At 60.0% G+C, this 21,741-nt stretch overlaps 1 protein-coding gene across 1 annotated transcript; it reads right to left on the reverse strand.

Annotated features, from left to right (window-relative positions):
• Positions 1-292: 292 nt before the first annotated feature.
• HSPA12B (heat shock protein family A (Hsp70) member 12B) lies at positions 293-17,492 on the reverse strand. The gene is made up of 13 exons (XM_005532582.3): positions 17,299-17,492; positions 14,766-14,823; positions 11,952-12,052; positions 10,439-10,563; positions 9,600-9,786; positions 9,211-9,315; positions 8,803-8,919; positions 6,438-6,609; positions 5,109-5,195; positions 4,694-4,798; positions 3,176-3,434; positions 2,887-2,990; positions 293-2,030 (listed from the first exon to the last, which is right to left on the reverse strand). The coding sequence occupies exons 2-13, from the start codon at positions 14,806-14,808 to the stop codon at positions 1,390-1,392; spliced, it is 2,046 nt and encodes a 681-aa protein (XP_005532639.2). The 5' UTR covers positions 14,809-14,823; positions 17,299-17,492; the 3' UTR covers positions 293-1,389.
• Between the last annotated feature and the right edge of the window lie 4,249 nt (positions 17,493-21,741).

Here is a 21,741-nt window from a genome sequence, read left to right on the forward strand (position 1 = left end):
GTGGGAGTTCTTCCTCTTGTCTGGGGTGGGGGAGGAATTTTGCCTGTGGAATGTGGGGTGGGAGCAGGGAGTCCCCCCCGTGGCTCTGGGGTTGGGGCCACGTCCTCCAGCCGTGTCCTTGTGTTGCTGCCAGCGCCTCTTTTTTTGGGTTTTTCTCAGATTTTTTCCTGTTTTTTTCCCTCTTTTCCCGTATTTTTTTTTTTTACCCTCATGTTACAAGGACCAGGAGCAGTTTCAGGAGGTTTTATGTGCCTATATATATATATATATATATATATATAAATATAAAGATATCTTACATGCCTGCAGGGGTTAAAGTACAAAATCCCACCTCGGGAAGGAGGAAAATCCCACTGGGAATGGGCCGGGAGCCCAGATCTCCTCCATGAACCTGCCCAGAGAGACAGGGGACACCCCCAGGTGGATGATCCCAAATAGTCCTGGACTGGGACTGGGACTATTTGGATGGGGAGGGATCATGAGGCAAATTCCAGTTCAAGGGGGGCCTGGAGAGGGTGGGGGGCAGGGCCTGGGGTCCCCAGGATAACAGGGGGGTCTCAGTCTGTGAGGGAATCGAAGGTGCGAGGTCCTGGGATGGTCCCCACAATGATGGGAGGTCTCAGACGGGGTGGAAATTGGTGGTGGCATCTCCAGGAAGGTCTCAGTTGGACAGGAAGTCCATGGTAGTATCTCCAGGAGGATCTCAGTTGGACAGGATTCAATGGTGTTGTCTCCAGGAGGGTCTCAGTTGGGCAGGATTTGATGGTGGCATCTCCAGGAAGGTCTCAGTTGGACAGGAAGTCAGTAGTGGCATCTCCAGGAAGGTCTCAGTTGGAGAGGGAGTCCATGGTGGCGTCTCCAGGACGGTCTCAGTTGGACAGGATTTGTTGGTGGTATCTCCAGGAAGGTCTCAGTTGGACAGGAAGTCAATGGTGGCATCTCCAAGAAGGTCTTAATTGGACAGGAAGTCAATGGTAGCATCTCCAGGACAATCTCAGCTGGACAGGATTTGACGGTAGCATCTCCAGGGCCCCTCGGTTGGACAGGAAGTCCATGGTGGCATCTCCAAGGAACCTTCTGTTGGAAATGAAGTTGATGGTAACAGGTCCTGGCGGTGTCCCCATGATGACGGCGAGGTCTGAGTTGGAGATTCAATGGTGCAGTCTCCAGGAAAGTCTCAGCTGGACAGGAAGTCGATGGTGGCAGGTCCCAGGGACCCCTCAGTCAGACAGGAAGTCGATGGTGGCACATCCTGGATAGTCTCAGTTGGACAGGAAGTCGATGGTGGCAGGTCCCAGGGACCCCTCAGTCAGACAGGAAGTCAATGGTGGCACATCCTGGGACCCCTCAGTTGGACAGGAAGTCAATGGTGGCACATCCTGGAGAGTCTCAGTTGGACAGGAAGTCGATGGTGGCCCTCACGCTGCGCGCCGTGCGCGTGTCCAGGGCGGTCACCTTGATCTCGGTGTCCCCGAACTGCATGCTGGTGCGGATCTCGCGCCGACCCCGCGCTGGGCCCGCGTCCCCCGCGTCCCCCAGCTCCAGGCTGATGGTTCCGCACTTCCTGACGCCGGGGTCAGTGATGTACACCACGTCATCGGTGTCACAGCAGTAGATGTTGATGATGGTCCGGCGCTGGCCGGGCCGGGCCGGGCAGTAGCTCCGCTGGACCACCTCGCCCAACGCCACCGACTGGTCCACGGTGACGAACTTCTCGAAGATGTCGGTGCACCAGTTCTTGCCCTCCTTGACCAGCAGCTTCTCCCGCGGGTGCTTCCCCTCCACGAACTTGTTGAGGACCCCCACGCCGTAGGTGAGCGGGGAGCGGCGCACCCGCACCACGCCGGGGTCCAGGCCGAAGAGCACGGCCCCTTTGAGGATGGTCAGCCCCACGTCCTGCGGGACAATGACCCGGCAGCGGTGGCCGAAGGCGGCCTGCACCGCCCGCTGCAGCATGGCCGACTCGGCAAAGCCGCCCACCAGGAACAGGAATTTGATGCCTTGGACCTCGGGTTTCTTCAGGAGGGTGTCTGGAGAGGGGGAGGATAAAAGGGGAGGTTTGGGATTGGGCTGGTGGAGAAGGGGTGAGGGGGATGGGGTGCCAGAGATGAGGGGAGTCCAGGAATGGGGGAAGTTCCAGGGGTGGAATGGGGACCCAGGGACAGGGAGGGTTCCATGAATGGAATGGGGGTTACAGGGACAAGGAGGGTTCCAGGGATCAAAGGTTCCCAGGGACAAGGGGCATCCCAAGAACAGGTGGGTTCCAGGAATGGGAAATCGCAGGGACAAGGTGGGTTCCGGGGATTGAGTTCCAGGGACAGGGAGGGTTCCAGGGACAAGGTGGGTCCCAGGGATGGAATGGGGGTTCCAGGGATAAAAGGTTCCCAGGGACAAGGGGGATCCCAAGGACAAGGTGGGTTCCAGGAACGGGGGATCCCAGGGACAAGGTGGGTTCCAGGGATGGAACGGGGCCCTGGGGACAGTTCCAGGGACAATGGGGGTTCCAGGGACAATGGGGGATCCAGGGATAAAAGGTTCCCAGGGACAAGGGGGATCCCAAAGACAAGGAGGGCTCCAGGAATGGCGGATTGCTGGGACAAAGTGGGTCCCAGGGATGGAATGGGGGTTCCAGGGTCAGGGGTGGTCCCAGGGACAAAGGGGGTCCCAGGGTGTGGGATTGTCCCAGCAATGGGAGGATCTCAGGCATGGGATGGTCCCAAGGATGGGGGGCTCATAGGGACAGGGAAGGATTCCAGGGATGGGTACAATCCCAGGAATGGGGGTTTCCAGTAACGGGGAAGGTTCCAGCGATGGGGGGTGATCCCAAGGACCGGGGGTGGGTTAGGACAGGGGTTGGATGTGGATGGGCGTGTCCCCAGGCCCCACCGATGTGCTGGATGATGTGGGTGATGGTTGGCTGGAACAGCTCGCTCATGGCCTCGGGGGACATCCGCAGCATCCCTTGGGATGACCACTTCACCAGGTTGACACTGGGGATGGACAGCGGAACCAGGGGTGACCAAGAACTCCTGCCTGGTCCTTCCCTATCCTCCTCCCTCCCACCCCAACACCCCTGTCCCGCCTTTCCCCCCTTCTCTCTCCCTCTTCCACCCCAACATCACTCCCTCCGTGTCCCCGTGCTCCCGAGATGTCCCCAACCCGCGTCACCCCTCACTTGCTCTTGCGGAGCGCGGTCTCGACGTTTTGGCCGCGGTGTTTGCGGTAGAAGTCGATGAAGGAGAAGGGCAGGGAGATATTGAGGGGGCTGGAGCGGTTCGGGGCGGCCGCGCGCTTCCGTGCCTCGAAGGCAATGGTCAGGTCCACCCAGGCCGCCGGACGCTTGGCCTTGAAGGTGGCAATGAAATCGTCCCCGAAGATGTGGCACAGAAGCTTCTCGAAGGCCAGGTCCACACCCACGGCCCCGTAGGGACCTCCTGAAGGATGAGGGTGGGGTCAGGAGGTGGCCCCGTGGTAGCCGTGTCCCCATGGTAGTCATGTACCATCACTGCAGCCTCCTACATCTCCATGTCCCGATGTCCCCCACATTCCCATGTCCCCACATCCCTGTGGTCCCCATGTCTGCCTCCCCATGTCCCTGTGGCACCCACAGCCCCATGTCCCCCATCCCTACATCCCCGTTTCTCCTGTGTCCCCCATCCTGACGTCCTCGTGTCCCCCATCACCACATCCCCCACATCCTCTGTGTCCCCGTATCCTCCATGTCCCCCCCAACACCGAATCCCCACATCCCCCACATTCCCATGTCCCACGTCCCCAAATCCCAACATCCCCATATCCCCAGGTCCCACACATCCCCGTGGCATCCCAACCATGTCCCCATGTCCCCATCGCGATGGCATCCACGTCCCCACGTCAGCCACGCGCCCCTCCAGCCCAGCCCCTTGTCCCTCTGTCCCCCCTCACCCACCATCCCCCTCCTCTCTGCCCCACCGTGTCCCCCTAATCCACCCCTGTCCCTCCTTGTCCCCCCCAATCCATCCCCCCCTTCCCTCTGTCCCCTGTCTCCCGTCCCCCTGCACTTCCCCCCGCCGCCACCAGGTGGGGCCACAGCCCCACCCACGACCCTTTAGTGGGGCGGTTTTGGGGACCCGGCTCGGATTTGGGGTCCCAGTCTGGGTTTGTGGTCTCAGCCCACGTTTGGGGTCCCAGCTCAGGTTTGGGGTCTGAGTTCAGGTTTGGGGTCTGAGTTCGGGTGTGAGGTCCCAGCTCGGGTTTGGTGTCCCAGCTCGGGTTTGGGGTCTGATTTCAGATTTGAGGTCTGAGTTCGGGTTTGGCGTCCCAGTTCGGGTTTAGGATCTCAGCCCAGGTTGGGGTCTCAGCCTGGGTTTGGGGTCTTAGCCCGGGTTTGAGGTACCAGCTCGGGTTTAGGGTTCCGGCTTGGGTTTGGGATCCCAGCCCGGATTTGGGGTCCAGCCAGAGTTTGGGATCCCAGCTCAGGTTTAGGATCTCTACCCGGGTTTGGGGTCTCAGCCCGGGTTTGGTGTCTGAGTTCAGGTTTAGGGTCCCAGCCCGGATTTCGGGTCCCAGCCCGGATTTGAGGTCTTAGCCCAGATTTGGGGTTCCATCCCGGGTTTGGGGTCCCAGCCCGGATTTGAGATCCCAGCCCGGGTTTGGTGTCCCGGGAGGATCCCGAGGAGAGGGAAAAAAGGATGGAAAGGGACCCCCATCCCACCCGAGGCTTTGTAGAGCTCCTTCAGCGTCCCCTGCGGCTTCTCGATCTGGTGCACGGTCAAATCCACCGTCCCCCCGCCACAGTCGGCTACGATGTACCTGTCACCTGCACGGGGGGGACAGCGACAGGGTGGCAGCCACCCGCGGGGACACAGCGCTGCGCTTTTCCAGGGAAAACGGATCCTTAACCGAAACGTTGGGAATTGGGCGGAGAGACGAAGGGATGGGATGGTGGCAGGGAGACCCCCGCCCTTTCTGTGGGGTCAAGGGACAGGTGCCACCCGTGTCACCCCCATGGCAGGAGCGCCCTTGGGTGTTTGGGGGTGGCTCTGCCACCAAGGGGACATTCCAGGGGGACCCCCGGGATTTGGGAATCTCCAGTGGGGACCCACCCCACCCGTGTCCCCCCCTCGTACCTGCCTGCATCTCCGACCAGAGCTCGCCCACTCCCGACTCCACCAGGAAGGTGCGGCTGTGCCGGGATCTCCGGAGCTGCTCCCGGGCTGGGGGGGCAGAGCCAGGGGTCGGCAGCGAGGTCAGGATCCCCCGCGTTTCCATGGGATCCACCCCAATTCCATGGGATCCTCCTCATTTCCATGGGATCCGCCCCATTCCTCGGGATCCGCCCCATTCCCACTGTGGGGGCCGTGCTGGGAGCGCTGGTGACCGCTCCCCTCCAGGCGGGACCCCAAAAGGACCCAGCTCCAGCATGGATGGGCTGATCCCGCTTTCCCGCTGCCCTGCTGGGATCCCAGAGGATCCCCCCGGATCCCACGGGATCACCTCGTGCCCACCCGTGATGCCACCTCCGGCCCGGACCCCACAGCCCGGGTGGGGTTTCCTCTGCTCCCCCTGTCCCGGGAACATCAAAGCCGCCCGGAAGAGCCGGGATGAGCTGGGAAAGGTGGGGTTATCCTGGGATATTTTTGGCACGTGGATAATTCCTCATCCTCGGGATCAGCGCGAGCAACCCCATAAATCCCACGGGACCCCAAATCTCCATCTGGAGATCTCCATCTCAGTTGTGGGGCTCGATCCCAGCTGGGAAAACTGGGGCTGTCGCTGGGATCCATCCATGGGGGACAGTCCCTGGAGGTGGCTCAAGGACACGGGGTGGTGGCCTGGGTGGCACCGGGGCGGTGGGGACACTGCTTGGTGGCTTCTGGGAAAGCAGGAAAAAATGCCCTGGATTTGGGGAGGGGGGAGTGGGGTCTCTGGGAATGGAGTATCCGGGAATGGGGTTTCTGGGAATGGGGGGGTCTCTGGGAATGGGGGGCTCTGGTCTCTGGGAATGGGTTCTCTGGGGACAGGAGGTCACTAGCAATGGGGTTTCTGCAATGGGGTGGTCTCTGGGGTAATGGGGTCTCTGGGAATGGGGTGTCTGGGAATGGGGTTTCTGGCAATGGGAGGGTTTCTGGGGTTATGGGGTTTCTGGGAATGGTCTCTGGGGACAGGAGGTCTCTAGCAATGGGGTTTCTGGCAATGGGGTGGTGTCTGGGGTTATGGGGTTTCTGGGAATGGGGTCTCTGGGGACAGGGGGTCTCTAGCAATGGGGTTTCTGGCAATGGGGTGGTGTCTGGGGTTATGGGGTCTCTGGGAATGGAATCTCTGGGAATGGGGTCTCCGGGGATTTCCCCAGCCGTGGCAGCTCATGGACCCTGCAGATCCGGCATGCAGGGCCAGATCCCATTCCCTGCTCCTCCAGGACCCGGCCCCATCTCGACCCCATTCCCTGCGCCCCTTACCCTGCCGGAAGCTGGAATCGATGGGGTGGGGGCGCTCAGCCCCGTTGGCCGGGGCGCGGCAGCTGAGCTCGATCAGCTGGTGCAGCCGCAGCTTCCGGCAGTAAATGGAGGCGGCCTCGGGCTCCAGCGCGATCAGCAGCTGCTCCGGGGTCTCCGGGGACACCAGCCCGGCCTGCGGGGACACGGGGTGACAGGCCGGGCAGGGAACGGGGACTGGGGGCTCTCGGGGCGTGTCCACATCCCCTCGGTGCTCACCCGGATCTGGGATTGTGGAATGCTGGAGCACCCAACACTCGCCAAATGTCAGAATGTTCACCCAAAAAGTCAACTGGCCAATCATCCCCTCAGCCCTGAGAGCTCAACGCAAGCACCGAGCTGACCACCCAGCCCCTCATCCTGCTGCAAATACACCCAACCAACCAACACCCTCACCACCCACCCAGCCAACCACCCAACCAACCACCCACCCAGCCAACCAACCAACCACCCAACCACCCAACCAACCAACCACACAACCAGCCAACCAACCACCCACCCAGCCAACCACCCAACCACCCAACCACCCAACCAACCACCCACCCAGCCAACCAACCAACCACCCAACCACCCAACCAACCAACCACACAACCAGCCAACCAACCAACCACCCAGCCAACCACCCAACCACCCAACCAACCAACCAACCACCCAACCAGCCAACCAACCAACCACCCAACCACCCAACCAACCAACCAACCACCCAACCAACCAACCACACAACCAGCCAACCAACCAACCACCCAACCACACAACCAACCACCCACCCAGCCAACCAACCAACCACCCAACCAACCACCCAACCACCCAACCAGCCAACCAACCAACCACCCAACCACCCAACCAACCAACCAACCAACCAACCACCCAACCAACCACCCACCCAGCCAACCAACCAACCACCCAACCACCCAACCAACCAACCACACAACCAGCCAACCAACCAACCACCCAACCACCCAACCAACCAACCACACAACCAGCCAACCAACCAACCACCCAACCACCCAACCAACCAACCACCCAACCAACCACACAACCAGCCAACCAACCAACCACCCAACCACCCAACCAACCACCCACCCAGCCAACCAACCAACCAGCCAACCAACCAACCACCCAACCAACCACCCAACCAACCACCCAGCCCCTCATCCTGCTGCAAATACACCCACCCAACCACCAAACCAACTACACAACCACCCAACCAAACACCCACTTAACCATCCAACCATCCACCCAACCCCTCATCCTGCTGCAGATAAACCCAACCAAACCACCAACCAACCAACCAACCAACCACCAACCAACCACCCAACCAACCACCCAACCCCTCATCCTGCTGCAAATACACCCACCCAACCACCAAACCAACCACACAACCACCCAACCAAACACCCACCCAACCATCCAACCAACACCCTCACCACCCACCCAACCAAACACCCACCCAACCATCCAACCAACCATCCACCCAACCCCTCATCCTGCTGCAAATACACCCAACCAACCTACCAACCAACCAACCAACCAACCAACAACCCAACCAACACCCTCACCACCCATCCAACCACACAACCAACCAAAGACCTCACCAGCCAACCAATGACCTCACATCCCAACCAATGACCCAGCCCATGACCCGACCACGCAACCAACCACCCACCCAATCAACTGCTCAATCATCCAACCACTCAACCAATGACCAAGTCAACCAGTGAACCAGCCAATGTCCTGAACACCAAAACAACCAACCAACCATCCAACAACCAACCAACCATCCAACAACCAACCAACCGTCCAACAACCAGCCAACCAACAACCAGCCAATGACCTGAGCACCAAACCAGTCACCCAGCCAATGACCACCTGCTCAACCAACCACCCAACCAGTGACCCAAGCATCAAACCAACCATCCAAGCACCCAACCACCACTCAACCAACAACCCAAACCAACCAATGCGCCAACTGCTCAACCATATCCAATCACCCAATCACCCAACAACTTTTGGTCGGTTTGGGTGGGAGGAGACCTTAAATCCCATCCCATTCCCACCCCTGCCACGGGCAGGGACACCTTCCACTATCCCAGGTGGATCCAAGCCCCAGTGTCCAACCTGGCCTTGGACACTCCCAGGGATCCAGGGGCATCCACAGCAAATCTGGGAATTCCATCCCAGCCCCTCCCCACCCTCCCAGCCAGGAATTCCTTCCCAAGATCCCACCTAACCCTTTCCTCGGGCAGTGGGAATTCAGTTGGAGGGAGGAAGGGGATACTCCGGAGACCACAACACCTTTGAGGGTCACCACCCTCCAGAGTCCCCCCACCTTGTAGGCCGCTTCCCGCATGAACTGCTTGGCCGGCTGCTTCCAGATGGCCGGCACAGTGAGGACCCAGCGGATGGCATCGCTCTCGGGCAGGGACGGGCACTGGTCCTTCAGCTCCTGCCAGGGGACAAGCAGGAGGTGACCCCTGGGGGCTTCCGGTCATGGAATGGTTTGGGTTGGGAGGGACCTTAAATCCCACACAGTCCCACCCAGCGACACCTTCCACCATCTCAGGTGACTCCAAGCCCTGATGTTCAACCTGGCCTTGGACACTTCCAGGGATCCAGGGGCAGCCACGGCTTCTCTGGGAATTCCAGCCCAGCCCTTCCCCACCCTCACATGGAATGTGTGGAGAGGACACAGAGGATTCCATTTGGGAAGGAGAGGGAGGGATGGAGATGGCCCCACCTGCACCGCGTGCTGCTTGAAGAAGCGCAGCGCGTGGGCGAACACCTCCAGCGCCGGCATCTTCTTCCCATTGACAGCTTCCAGCTCGGTTTTCATGGTCAGATCCTGCAGGGAACAGCAAATGGATCACCCGAGGGGCTGGAGAGCGGCCGGATCCATCACCAAACCTCGGGAATTTGCTCATCCCCCTGAGCCAACCACAACAGCTGGACCTCAGGCGCCTGAAGCTTTGTGCAGCCACATCCACCCACCCTGGAGCATCTCTGATGGCAGAACCTCAAATTCACGCCCTAAAATTGGCTAAAATGGGGGGTTTTTTTCCCAAACGTTTCAATTCCCAACCTGGCCAGGATCCCACTGGGAACATCAGGATGGGAGCGAGGACTCACGCTGGTGCTGTGGATCTTCATCTTAAACTTCTCAAAGTAGAACCACTCGCGGGCCTCCTCAGGGTCCAGGTCGTGGTAGTAATCACGGGCGGTGTAGCCGAAGCTGTGGAATGTCCCCTCCGGAGTCAGCAGGAGGCTGGTGGGGGTCTTCTGGTTGGCCACGCCCGGGTCCCCCCCTTCCCATTTCCTGCAAAGAGGAGCCGGAGCCGGTGAACTTCCAGGGAATGGGTCCTGCCAGGTTTAATTTGTTACTATGGGTGTGGTCTGAAGGACCTTAAAAGGGCACAAAGGTGGAGGAGTGATCTCGCTCCATCCTCTGAGGGATTTCATGGAATTCCAGAATGGTTTGGGTTGGGAGGGACCTTGAAGACCACCCAGCACCACCCCCTGCAATGGCGGGGATGCCTTCCACCATCCCAAGTGGATCCAATCCCAATGTGCAACCCGGCCTTGGGCATTCCCAGAGATCCAGGGGCAGCCCCAGCAAATCTGGGAATTGCAGCCCAGGCAGGAATTCCTTGCCAAGATCCCAGCCCAATCTCCCCTTTCCCAGTGGAAGCCATTCCCTGGCTCCTGTCCCTGCAGCCCTTGGCCCCAGTCCCTCTCCAGCTCTCCTGGAGCCCCTGCAGGGACTCTCAGCATTCCCTGCATTTTGCCCTTCTCCAGGGGAACATTCCCAGAATTCCCAGCCTGGCTCCAGAGCAGAGGGGCTCCAGCCCTTGGAGTATCCCCATTCCACACCTTCCACCAACCCAACTTCTGACCATTTTGGGGCCATAAAAGTCCATAAAAACTCCCCTGCTCCGGGAGCAGTTCCGGGGCCTCTGGCAGGTGCTCACCTCATCATGTGGATGGCCTCGGGATCGCTGGTGAAGCTGAAGGCGTAACCACTGGAGGTGGTGCCGAAGTCGATGGCCACCACCACGGAGAAGGACGGGGTCTGCTGGGAACGCGCCTCGCTCCTCTGAAAGGCAAGGAATGGGATCAAGCACTCAGCTGGGGTTGGCTGATACCAAGAAAGGAGTAAAAACCCCAGGAAGGGGTTCGTTTTCCCAGGATTTTCAGGATTTTTCCCAGATTTTCACCCAGTTTGGTGATTCCCTGATGGGTGATTCTTCTTCTTACACATTGGGAAAAGCTTCTCCCGTATTCCACGGGGTGGCTGTGGTCGTTCCCAAAGGCAATTCCGATGGGACACAGGGATTTGGGCAACCCTGGAGAGGGATGGATGCCCATGGGAGCAGCCAGGGTGGTTGGGGGGATCCTGTTTTTATTTTGCTGAGCCCCCCTCATTTGGACCCTGAAATCAGAGCCAAGATCCCAAATTCCTGTGTCTGGTCTTAGTCTGAGGGACATTGCCCCAGGTGTCCCCAAGATCACTCAGTCAAAAACCTTCCCTGTGTCCAATCTCACCTTGTCCCAGGTGTCCCCAAGGGTCCCCCAGCTGAAAATCCCCCTGGCCCAGATGTTTTGGGATGTTCCCACTGCTGCTCCCACACTTTTCCTGTCCCCGTGCCGTGTCCCTGTCCCTTCCCTCCGGGGCTGTCCCCTTGCCGAAGAAGCCGTGAGGATGTGACAAGGCCCCGTCCCCGTGTCACCACGGGAAGCTGAAAGCCTCGTTAACTTTTAATGTCCCCAGATTTGATAAGTGCGGACACGAGTTGGCCGGGAAAAGCGCCGGGATCAGCAGGGAAGAGGCGGCTGGCGCAGGAATGTGCAGTGACAAGGAACTCCAGGGAGGATCCGGCTCTGGAACGCGGCCTCCCACACCCGGCAGCTCCAGAGGAGTGCGGGAGTTTTGTGGGGTTAAACTTTTCCTGGTGGGTCATTCCAGAGCTGGAAAACCCCTCCATCCTGAAAATCCCGTGGATAAAGGTTCTAGGGATAGACTGAGCCATCCTGTGGGACTGGGGGTGATGAAGGCTGGACTGGGAGGGGAGGGGGAGCAGCAACTGGGGAAGGACCAGAGGGGGAAAGGACAAAGGGACAGACCCCAGCTGCCCCTGGGGACCTCACAGTGTCCTTACTGGGACCCCACAACTGCTTTACTGGGACCCCACAGTGGTCTTACTGGGAATCCCACAGCGGTCTTACTGGAACCCCATAACGGCCTTACTGGGATCCCACAATGGCCTTACTAGGACCCCACAGTGGTCTTACTGGGAACCTCATAACAGACTTCCTGGGACCCCAAAACTACCTGCTGGGAACCCCATAATGGCCTTACTGGGACCCCTAAATTGCCTTACTGGAAACCCCTTAAAGGCCTTACTGGGAACCCCATAACAGCCTTACTGGGATCCCACAATAGCCTTACTGGGGCCCCAATGGTCCTACTGGTCCCGCACTCACCGGTGACTGGGAAGGCGTCAGTGGGGCGATGCTGCAGCTGTCGTGGGGTGTCCCCGGGGAGCCGGGCGGGGACGGTGTCGGGCACCGCTCGCCGTTGGCACCTGGGGACACGGACGGGTGAGTCTGGGTGACCCCAACACCCCCAGAGAACCGTCCCCAAGGAGAGGCCACACGGGATGTCCCGATGGAGATGGATCCGGGTGGGAAGAGATCCCAGCCCTTCCCAAAGACCTTTCCCCAAGGAGAGGCCATGTGGGACATCCCAATGGAGACAGATGCAGGAGGGAAGGGATCCCAGCCCTTCCCAAAGACCTAGCCCCAAGGAGAGACCATGCGGGACATCCCAATGGAGACAGATCCCAGTGGGAAGGGATCCCAGCCCTTCCCAAAGATCCTTCCCCAAGGAGAGGCCATTGTGGGACATCCCGAAGGAGATGGATCCAGGCAGGAAGGGATTCCAGCTCTTCCCAAAGACCTTTCCCCAAGGAGACACCACGCAGGACATCCCGATGGAGAGGGATCCAGGGTGGATGTGGTGGTGGAAGGGACAGAGTCACTGTGGGGGTTCCAGATGTGGAGTTGATAAAATCATGGAATGGTTGGAGCTGGCAAGGTCCCTAAATCCCATCCAGTGCCACCCCACCCATGGGCAGGGACATCTTCCATTATCCCAGGTGGCTCCAACATGGCCTTGGACACTTCCAGGGATAGGGAAGCTGCTCTGGGCCAGCAGTTGGAATGTTTGGGTTCAGTGGGAATGGGGGAAAACTTGGAAAGAGGGAAAGGAAGTGACTGTGGTTCAAATCCATGGAGAACCAGCGAGGGAGGGTGGGTCCAGCTCAGACCCCCGGCCATGCTCCAGAACATCCCGGTTTTCTGGAGACGCTGGAAGCTCCTGCGTGAGCCTGTGGTGATCCCAAAACCTGGGGGTGGGGACCTCAGGGATCCTGGGCACAGAGGATTTTTCCCTCCTCCTGGAGCCACCAGCCATCCCTGTCCCCTCCAGGAGCAGAATTCCAGCCCCGGGGACGCCCGATGATCCCACAATCGGGATGGGATGAACCCCAGAGTACCCGCCCCACACCAGGAACACGGGGCTGTCCCTTCCGCACTGTCCCGGGCATCTGGCTCCAATTAGCAACCGGCATTAATTAATCACCACCCACGAAAGAGCTGCTGGACCGGCTCCAGCTGGAAGGAGCCGGGGGAGCTGATGGAGCAGCTTTCCCAAGGGAACGGGATGGGGTGAAGTGTTGGGAATGGGGTGCGGGGTCTGGGTGGTGACACCGAGGAGGTGAAGGGACTGTCGGCCCCAAAACCTGGGCTTTGGGATTGCGGATCCTGCTGGGAATCTGCCGGGATCCTGCCGGGATCGGGGACGGGAGCGGGGATGAACAGCGCCCACCCCAAGCCGGGCTCTGGAGAGATTTGGGAACGGGGGAGGCTCCATGGTCAGAAAGATTTGGGAACAGAGGGAGCCCCATGGTTGGACAGATTTGGGAACGGAGGGGCCCCATGGTTGGAGAAATTTGGGAACAGCGGAGGCTCCTCAGGGAAGAACAAAACTCCATCTCCTCTTTGCCAGAGTCCAGACAAACCCAGCCCGGCTCCCAGCACCACCAGTTTGCACTGGGACATTCACTGGGACACCCTCGGGAAGCTCAGGAGCCCCAGGGAGCGCCCTGGGAATGCTCTGGGATCCCCCAACAGCAGCAGGATTGGGATTGGGATTGGGATTGGGATTGGGATTGGGATTGGGATTGGGACTGGGATTGGGACTGGGATTGGGACTGGGACTGGGATTGGGATTGGGATTGGGATTGGGATTGGGATTGGGACTGGGATTGGGACTGGGATTGGGACTGGGATTGGGACTGGGACTGGGATTGGGATTGGGATTGGGATTGGGATTGGGATTGGGATTGGGATTGGGACTGGGATTGGGATTGGGATTGGTCTGATCCCAACTTTCCATGTCTGGGAAGAGCCACATGACAGTGATTGTCCTGCCACCCCCGGAGCTGTGTGGGTGACACGTCTGCTGTCCCCTACACCTGCTCCCTAAGTGCCTTTCCCTGTATCCGTGCCTGTCCCATAAATATTTGATCCCGGACAAACGGGAACGGTCTCTCCTCTGCCTCCGCGTGCGACAGAGCCGGGGGGAGCGGTGACCCCCCCGGGGGGCTCTGGAGAGCTTTGGACATGAAACCTCATTCCTGTGGAAAAGGATCGGGGTCGGGGGGGGCGGGGGGGGAGTAATTCCTGCCGCATCCTCCGCACGCCTGGATTTGGGATGGCGGGATGAGGTTTGGGATGGCGGGATTGGGTTTGGGATGGTGGGATGAGGTTTGGGATGGTGGGATCAGGTTTGGGATGGTGGGATCAGGTTTGGGATGAGGTTTGGGATGGCGGGATGAGGTTTGGGATGATGGAATGAGGTTTGGGATGGCGGGATGAGGTTTGGGATGGCGGGATGAGGTTTGGGATGGTGGGATCAGGTTTGGGATGGTGGGATCAGGTTTGGGATGAGGTTTGGGATGGCGGGATGAGGTTTGGGATGGCGGGATGAGGTTTGGGATGATGGAATGAGGTTTGGGATGGCGGGATGAGGTTTGGGATGGCGGGATGAGGTTTGGGATGGCGGGATGAGATTTAGGATGGCGGGATCAGGTTTCCTCCCACAGCTGGTTCCGATTACCCCAGTGCAGGAGCTGCAGAGGGGACACAGTGGGGACAGCAAGGGACACAGAATGATCATCTGGGGGGGGCCAGGGGACATCTCAGCCAGTGCCACCCCCTTGGGGACATCCTTACCCATCCGCAGGCTCTGCATCCCGGGCTCCAGGAGCATCGCCATGGCCTCGCTGCCCGCCTGGAAAAGGAAGGGACAAAATCCATCCCTGTGTCCCCTCGGCAGCCTGGGGTGGCCACGGTGTCCCCTCAGTGTCACCCCAGCCTTTCCCCCCCCAAAAAACGCACCAGGGATGAGGCTGGGATTTGTAGGGTCAGCAGGAGGGGACCCCAAATCCCAGCTCACAACGGGGTGTGGGAGCGGCTGTCCCAGTTTGGGGCACAGGCCAGGATTGTCACACTCCAGGGTGTCCCCGGCTGTCACAGCCGCTGTGGGGACAGGGACCCGAGTTCCCATCACCGAGCAGGTCGGACAGATGTGCAGGATACAGATGTGCGGGGCACAGCTGTGTGGAAATCGCTGTTCCTGCACATTTCTCACCAAAACCCTTTTTTTTTTGGGGGGGGGGTGGGGGGTGGGGGAGTGGGTCTGGGCTTGTTTAGGAAAAATCCCGATTTATTTTCCTGATGGAAACGCGGTGGCCAAAGGGATCCCGGCTCTTCCCAGGGATTGTGACCCGGCCTGGACCAGCTCCAAATCTTCTTCCCGGGATAACACCTCAGCTCCTGGCTCCCTTCCCGAGGCCACAGCCTCCTGCCACCTCCGAGCCCCCCAGCCCGCCCCGGCCGCTCTCATCCCACAAATCCAGGGGCTCGGGATAGGGCTGAGCTCATCGGGAGAGGCCTCGCCGCGAGCCAAACCCACCCACGAGCCGCCGGCCCCCGCAGCCTCCCCTCTTCCCAAAAACCACCCCTCGGGATACCAGCGGCAGGTGGGGAGGCTTTCCCTGGAATTGGGGGGGGTCCAGCTCTGGCCACCCTGGAGCTGAGGGCGGGGAAGGCGGTGCTGGTGGCCCTGGGGTGACACTGAGGGGGGTCCTGGGGGTGGTCCAGGGGCTTTTCCCACCAAAACGGGGCTTTTTCCACCAAAATGGGGCTTCCCAGGAGGTTCTCCCACTCTGGAAATCAGCCCCCAGTCCGGGATTTGTGACTTTTCCCAGCTGCCTGGGGTTCGGGTTGTGGTTTGGGATAGGCAGGGATGTCCCCAATGTCCCCAACGCCGCGGTCCTGAGCCCCCACATCCCACGGGGGAGCCAGAGGGACGCGCCAGCCCTTTTGGTGGCTCAGTGGCTTCATTCCCTGTCCCTCCATGGCCACGGGGGCTCCAGGGGGTCACTCCGGGCTCTGGGTGGCCAAAATCCTCCTCCTGGCCTGGCAGGGGGTGGCCGACAGCCACCTTTGTCCCCAAGGTGCCAGTCCCCCCCTGGCGAGGAGGGTGGGTGGCCTCAAGTCCCCGCGGTGTCCCCCGGCAGCGGGCGGTGACCACGCTGTTGTCACCCGGGGGACACCGGACGGAGCCCCCGACTCCGGGGGTCCCTCCCAGGGCAGGATCCCGGTGGCTCCCGGGTTCCCTCCAGCTGGAGCAGCGATTTTGAGGATTTTCCACCATTTCCTCCTCTGCGGGGGCTCACGGAAACGGGGAAAGGAAACAAAGTTTGGGACGGGATCAGGGCGGAGGAGGCAGGAGCGACACCGGGGCGGTGGCACGGCCAAGAGTGGCACGGGGACACCGGCTTGGCAGGGCATGGTGACCCCACAAACTCGGGGTGATCCCACAAACTCGGGGTGATCTCACAAAGCTGGGGTGGTTCCACAACCTGCGGTGTCCCCAGAGCTCGGGGTGTCCCCACAACTTGGGGTGATTTCACAAAACCCGGGGTGTCCCAACAACTTGGGGTGTCCCCACAACTCGGGGTGTCCCCGGAGCTCGGGGTGTCCCCACATCCTGGGGTGTCCCCACAATTCGGGGTGTCCCCAGAGCTCGGGGTGTCCCCAGAGTTCGGGGTGTCCCCATAAACCCGGGGTGTCCCCACAACTCGGGGTGTCCCCACAGCTTGGGGTGTCCCCGCAACTTGGGGTGTCCCCACAAACCCGGGGTGTCCCCGGATCTCGGGGTGTCCCCGCGGCACACCTGGGAGGCTCAGGGCTCCCATCCAGATGTGCTGGGACAGAAGGAGCTGTTTGTCCCCACATCCCCGCTGTGCCAGGGCTGAGCGTGGCTTTGGGGTTGGGGACCCCCCCAAATCCTCCAGAGAAGATTTTGGGGTTCCCTGGAGCCCTTTCCTGTCCCCTTGGCAGTGGCTGGGACACGGGAGCCACCCAGGGGTGTCGCCGGCACCCCTGCACGGTGCTGGCACATTGTGGCACTGTCCCTGGGGTGTCCCCCCATGACCACAGCGCTGTCCCCAAGGGTCGCAGCGGTGTCCCCCAGCACAGGACACACGGCGACAGCGTCCGAGCGTCCATCCCCACGCCCCCCCCCGTTCCTACAGCCCCCCCATTCCCACCGGGAAGACCCCGCGGAGTCCTGGCACCCCAAACCGGGCAGAGACCCCAGGGGCGGTGCCACCCTCACCTCGGCCAGGGGACAGGCCCGCTCCGCACGTCCCCAGGCCCTGCTGTCCCCCGGCCCCCGCCACTCCCGCCGGCCACTCACCGCTGTGCGGGGGGACACGGGTTGGGGACCCCTCGGCTTTGTCACTCGGGCTGTGCCCGCCGGGCTGGTGGCTCCGGCCGTCCCCGCCGTGCCCGCGGCTCTGTCCCCGTCGGGGCCCCGCGCAGCCCCCCGCGCTCCGGCTTCCTCCCACTCCCTGTCCCGGCCCAGGCAGCGCCTCAAATTGCAATTCCAGCTGCAGATGTGGGAGCGGGAGCAGCGGGAGGAGGAGGAGGAGGAGGAGGAGGAGGAGGCAGGGCCAGCCCCGGCCCCGCCGCGGCGGAACCTCCGCTCCCCGCCCGGCCACGGCCACCGAGGGGGGACGAGGGTCCCCAAGGGGCCGGGATGGGGGACACGCCACCCCCGCACCCCCCAGAGTCCTCCTGAAACTGTCTGAATCCATCGGCCGGTTTTGTCGCTGCGTGTCCCGGGTGACTTCGGCTCTGTCCCCGCATCCAGCCCCCTCCCGAGGCCAGAGCTCGGGATTATCCCGGGATTCTCCTCCCCGGGGTCTTTCCCATTCCCAAAGGGGGATCCTGGATCAGGTTGTGCCGGGAAGCAGAGCCAGGGAGTCCCGGGAATGGGATCTGGTCCGGGATCCCAGATTTGGGATCAGAGTTGGGAAGTCCCGAGGGTGGGAGCAGAGCCAGGGCATCCCAGATTTGGGATCAGAGCTGGGAGACCCCAGATTTGGGATCAGATCTGGGAGACCCCAAGGGAAGGAGGCTGACAAAGGGTCCGTCCTATCATTCCCAAAAGCCTCCATAACGGGAAGAATCCACCATGGGAGCCTCAAAAGCACAGGCAGAATATTGGGATGATTCCAATAATTGATATATTTGGGATCATTGGGATCACCGAGCTGAGGTAGTCGGGAGTGCTGAGACAGCTTGGGATGGTTGGGATAATTGGGATCACTTGGATCATTGGGGTCCTTGAGATTGTTGGGATCGCTGAGATAATTTGGATATTAGGATCATTGGGATCATTGGGATCATTGGGATCGGTGAGACCGTTTGGGGAAATTGGGATAATTTGGATCACTGAGTTTGTTGGGATCGTTTGGATCATTGGGGTCACTGAGATCCTGGGTGGTTTGGGATCATTTTGTTTGCTGGGATCACTGAGATCGTTTGAATCGTTGGGATCAAGCCCCTGGAACTATTGGGATCAAGCCCCTGGAATTATTGGGATCAAGCCCCTGGAATTATTGGGATCAAGCCCCTGTCCGGGAATGCCTGGACCTGGAGCGGGATGTGCCAGGTGACCGGCGGTGACCACGGGGGTGACACCGGTGGGGGACACCAGGGAGGGGACAAAGGGTCACCTCCTGAGCCAGGAGACCTCCGGACCCCGAAGGGGACAGGTGGGAGCAGCATTTGGGATTTTACAGGGGCTGTTCCGGGATTTTTGGGGGTCTGGGTGTCTCAGCCCCCCCCAGCCCCGCCTGGCACCGCTGTCCCGGAGCTGGGGAAGGTTCTGGAGGGGGGGACAGGGACAAGGCCGGGGGCTCCACCCGTGTTTGCGTCCCTGGCGCCCCGACAGGGATGAGGTAGCGCTTTCCGGGAATTGAGGCCCGGCCCATGGAAATGCAGCCGGGACAGGAAACCCGGGATGAGGACGGAGAGCCGGGGCTGGAAGCGAGGCCGGAGCCCAGCCCGGACTCACAGCCGGTGTCCCCCAGCAATGTCCCCCAGCAGGACAGCGGGGTGGCACCGTGTCCCCGAGCTGGGGACAGGACGCGGACAGCCCCTCCCCTCCTGCCCGGCGCTCCCGGTTTGCTCCTTCCCAAACTTTTTATGGATAAACTGGGCCTTCCCGAGCCGGGACCTGCAGCGGGTCTTCATCATCATCACCATCATCATCCCCACCATCGCCTCCCTCCCGGCTGTCCGCACGGAGCTGGCGGATCGGGACGGATCCTGGCACACCGAGGGACGTTGTCCCCAGCACACCGAGGTGACCCCGCGGGGAGGGGGTGCAGCCCCCCGCCCCCCTCCTCTCCCGGAGCTCCGGGAGCAGGGCTGGATCCCACCCGGCCTGGGAAGGGCTGGATCGCTTCCTTCCCCCCGCCCCGCCAAGGGCAGCGCGCCCGCGGGGACGCGGTGCCACCCCAATTCCCACATTCCCGGCGGCCATCCCATAAAAGCTTCCATTCCCAAATTCCCTGCCTCTATCCCATAAAAGCTTCCATTCCCAAATTCCCTGCCTCTATCCCATAAAAGCTTCCATTCCCAAATTCCCTGCCTCTATCCCATAAAAGCCGGCATTCCCACATTCCCAGCATCTATCCCATAAAAGCTTCCATTCCCCCATTCCCAGCATCTATCCCATAAAAGCTGCCATTCCCAAATTCCCAGTATCTATCCATAAAAGCTGTCATTCCCACATTCCCAGCATCTATCCCATAAAAGCTGCCATTCCCAAATTCCCAGCCCCTATCCCATCCAAAACTTGCCATTCCCGAATTCCTGGCCTCTATCCCATAAAAGCTGGCATTCCCATATTCCCGGCTGCCTCTATCCCATAAAATCTGCCATTCCCACATTCCCGGGGCCCCTCCGGGGTCCCCCTGACGGGGATTTGGGGGATTTTGGGGTTGGAAAACCCCGAGAGGTCCCCGGAAAGCCCCGAGCTCGGGATGGGGGGGCACCCAAGGGCACCGAGGGCGGGCCTCAGTTTCCCCTTGGCATTTGTGAGCTCTTACACACCCGCACAGACTCACGGTGTTCTTGCACACCCACAGGGACTCGCAGTGTTCTTGCACACCCGCACAGACTCACGGTGTTCTTGCACACCCACAGGGACTCACGGTGTTCTTGCACACCCACACAAACTCACAGTGTTCTTGCACACCCACACAAACTCACAGTGTTCTTGCACACGCACAGGGACAGAGCGTTTGCACTCCCATGTGTGCACACACGTGTGCCACACCCCTGTGCACACACCCCATTCACACACCCCATTCACACACCCCATTTACACACCCCATTCACACACCCCATTTACACACACCCCATTTACACACCCCATTTACACACCCCATTTACACACCCCATTTACACACCCCATTCACACACCCCATGTACACACACCCCATTCACACACCCCATGTACACACACCCCATTCACACACCCCATTCACACACCCCATTTACACACCCCATTCACACACCCCATTCACACACCCCATTCACACACCCCATTTACACACCCCATTCACACACACCCCATTCACACACCCCATTCACACACCCCATTCACACACCCCATTCACACACCCCATTCACACACCCCATTCACACACCCCATTCACACACACCCCATTCACACACCCCATTCACACAACCCCATTTACACACCCCATTCACACACCCCATTCACACAACCCCATTTACACACCCCATTCACACACCCCATTCACACACCCCATTCACACACCCCTGTGCACACACCCCATTCACACACCCCATTTACACACCCCCATGTACACACACCCCATTCACACACCCCATTCACACACCCCATTCACACAACCCCATTTACACACCCCATTCACACAACCCCATTCACACACCCCTGTGCACACACCCCATTCACACACCCCATTTACACACCCCCATGTACACACACCCCATTCACACACCCCATTTACACACCCCATTCACACACCCCCTGTACACACACCCCATTCACACACCCCATTCACACACCCCATTTACACACCCCATGTACACACCCCATTCACACACCCCATTCACACACCCCATTCACACACACCCCATTTACACACCCCATTCACACACCCCATTCACACAACCCCATTCACACACCCCATTCACACACACCCCATTCACACACCCCATTCACACACCCCATTCACACACACCCCATTTACACACCCCATTCACACACCCCATTCACACACCCCATTCACACACCCCTGTGCACACACCCCATTCACACACCCCATTTACACACCCCCATGTACACACACCCCATTCATACACCCCATTCACACACCCCATTTACACACCCCATTCACACACCCCATTCACACACACCCCATTCACACACCCCATTTACACACCCCATTCACACCCCCCCTGTACACACACCCCATTCACACACCCCATTCACACACACCCCATTCACACACCCCATTCACACACACCCCATTTACACACCCCATTCACACACCCCATTCACACACCCCATGTACACACACCCCATTCACACACCCCATTTACACACCCCATTCACACACACACCATGTACACACACCCCATTCACACACACCCCATTCACACACCCCATTCACACACCCCATTCACACACACCCCATTTACACACCCCATTTACACACCCCATTTACACACCCCATGTACACACACCCCATGTACACACACCCCATTTACACACCCCATTCACACACCCCATTCA

The sequence above is a fragment of the Pseudopodoces humilis genome, chromosome 6, assembly GCF_049639895.1.
Source record: "Pseudopodoces humilis isolate 2021_Gansu_Grassland_sample_001 chromosome 6, ASM4963989v1, whole genome shotgun sequence".
In the NCBI taxonomy this organism is placed as follows: Eukaryota; Metazoa; Chordata; class Aves; order Passeriformes; family Paridae; genus Pseudopodoces; species Pseudopodoces humilis.

Coding starts and splice junctions, on each gene's coding strand:
- HSPA12B (XM_005532582.3), bottom strand. CDS start 14,808: ATGGCGATGCTCCTGGAGCCCGGGATGCAGAGCCTGCGGATGG. Junction 10,564..11,951: donor TGACGCCTTCCCAGTCACCG/GTGAGTGCGGGA, acceptor CTTGCCTTTCAG/AGGAGCGAGGCGCGTTCCCA. Junction 2,031..2,886: donor CCACATCATCCAGCACATCG/GTGGGGCCTGGG, acceptor CCCCCTCTCCAG/ACACCCTCCTGAAGAAACCC.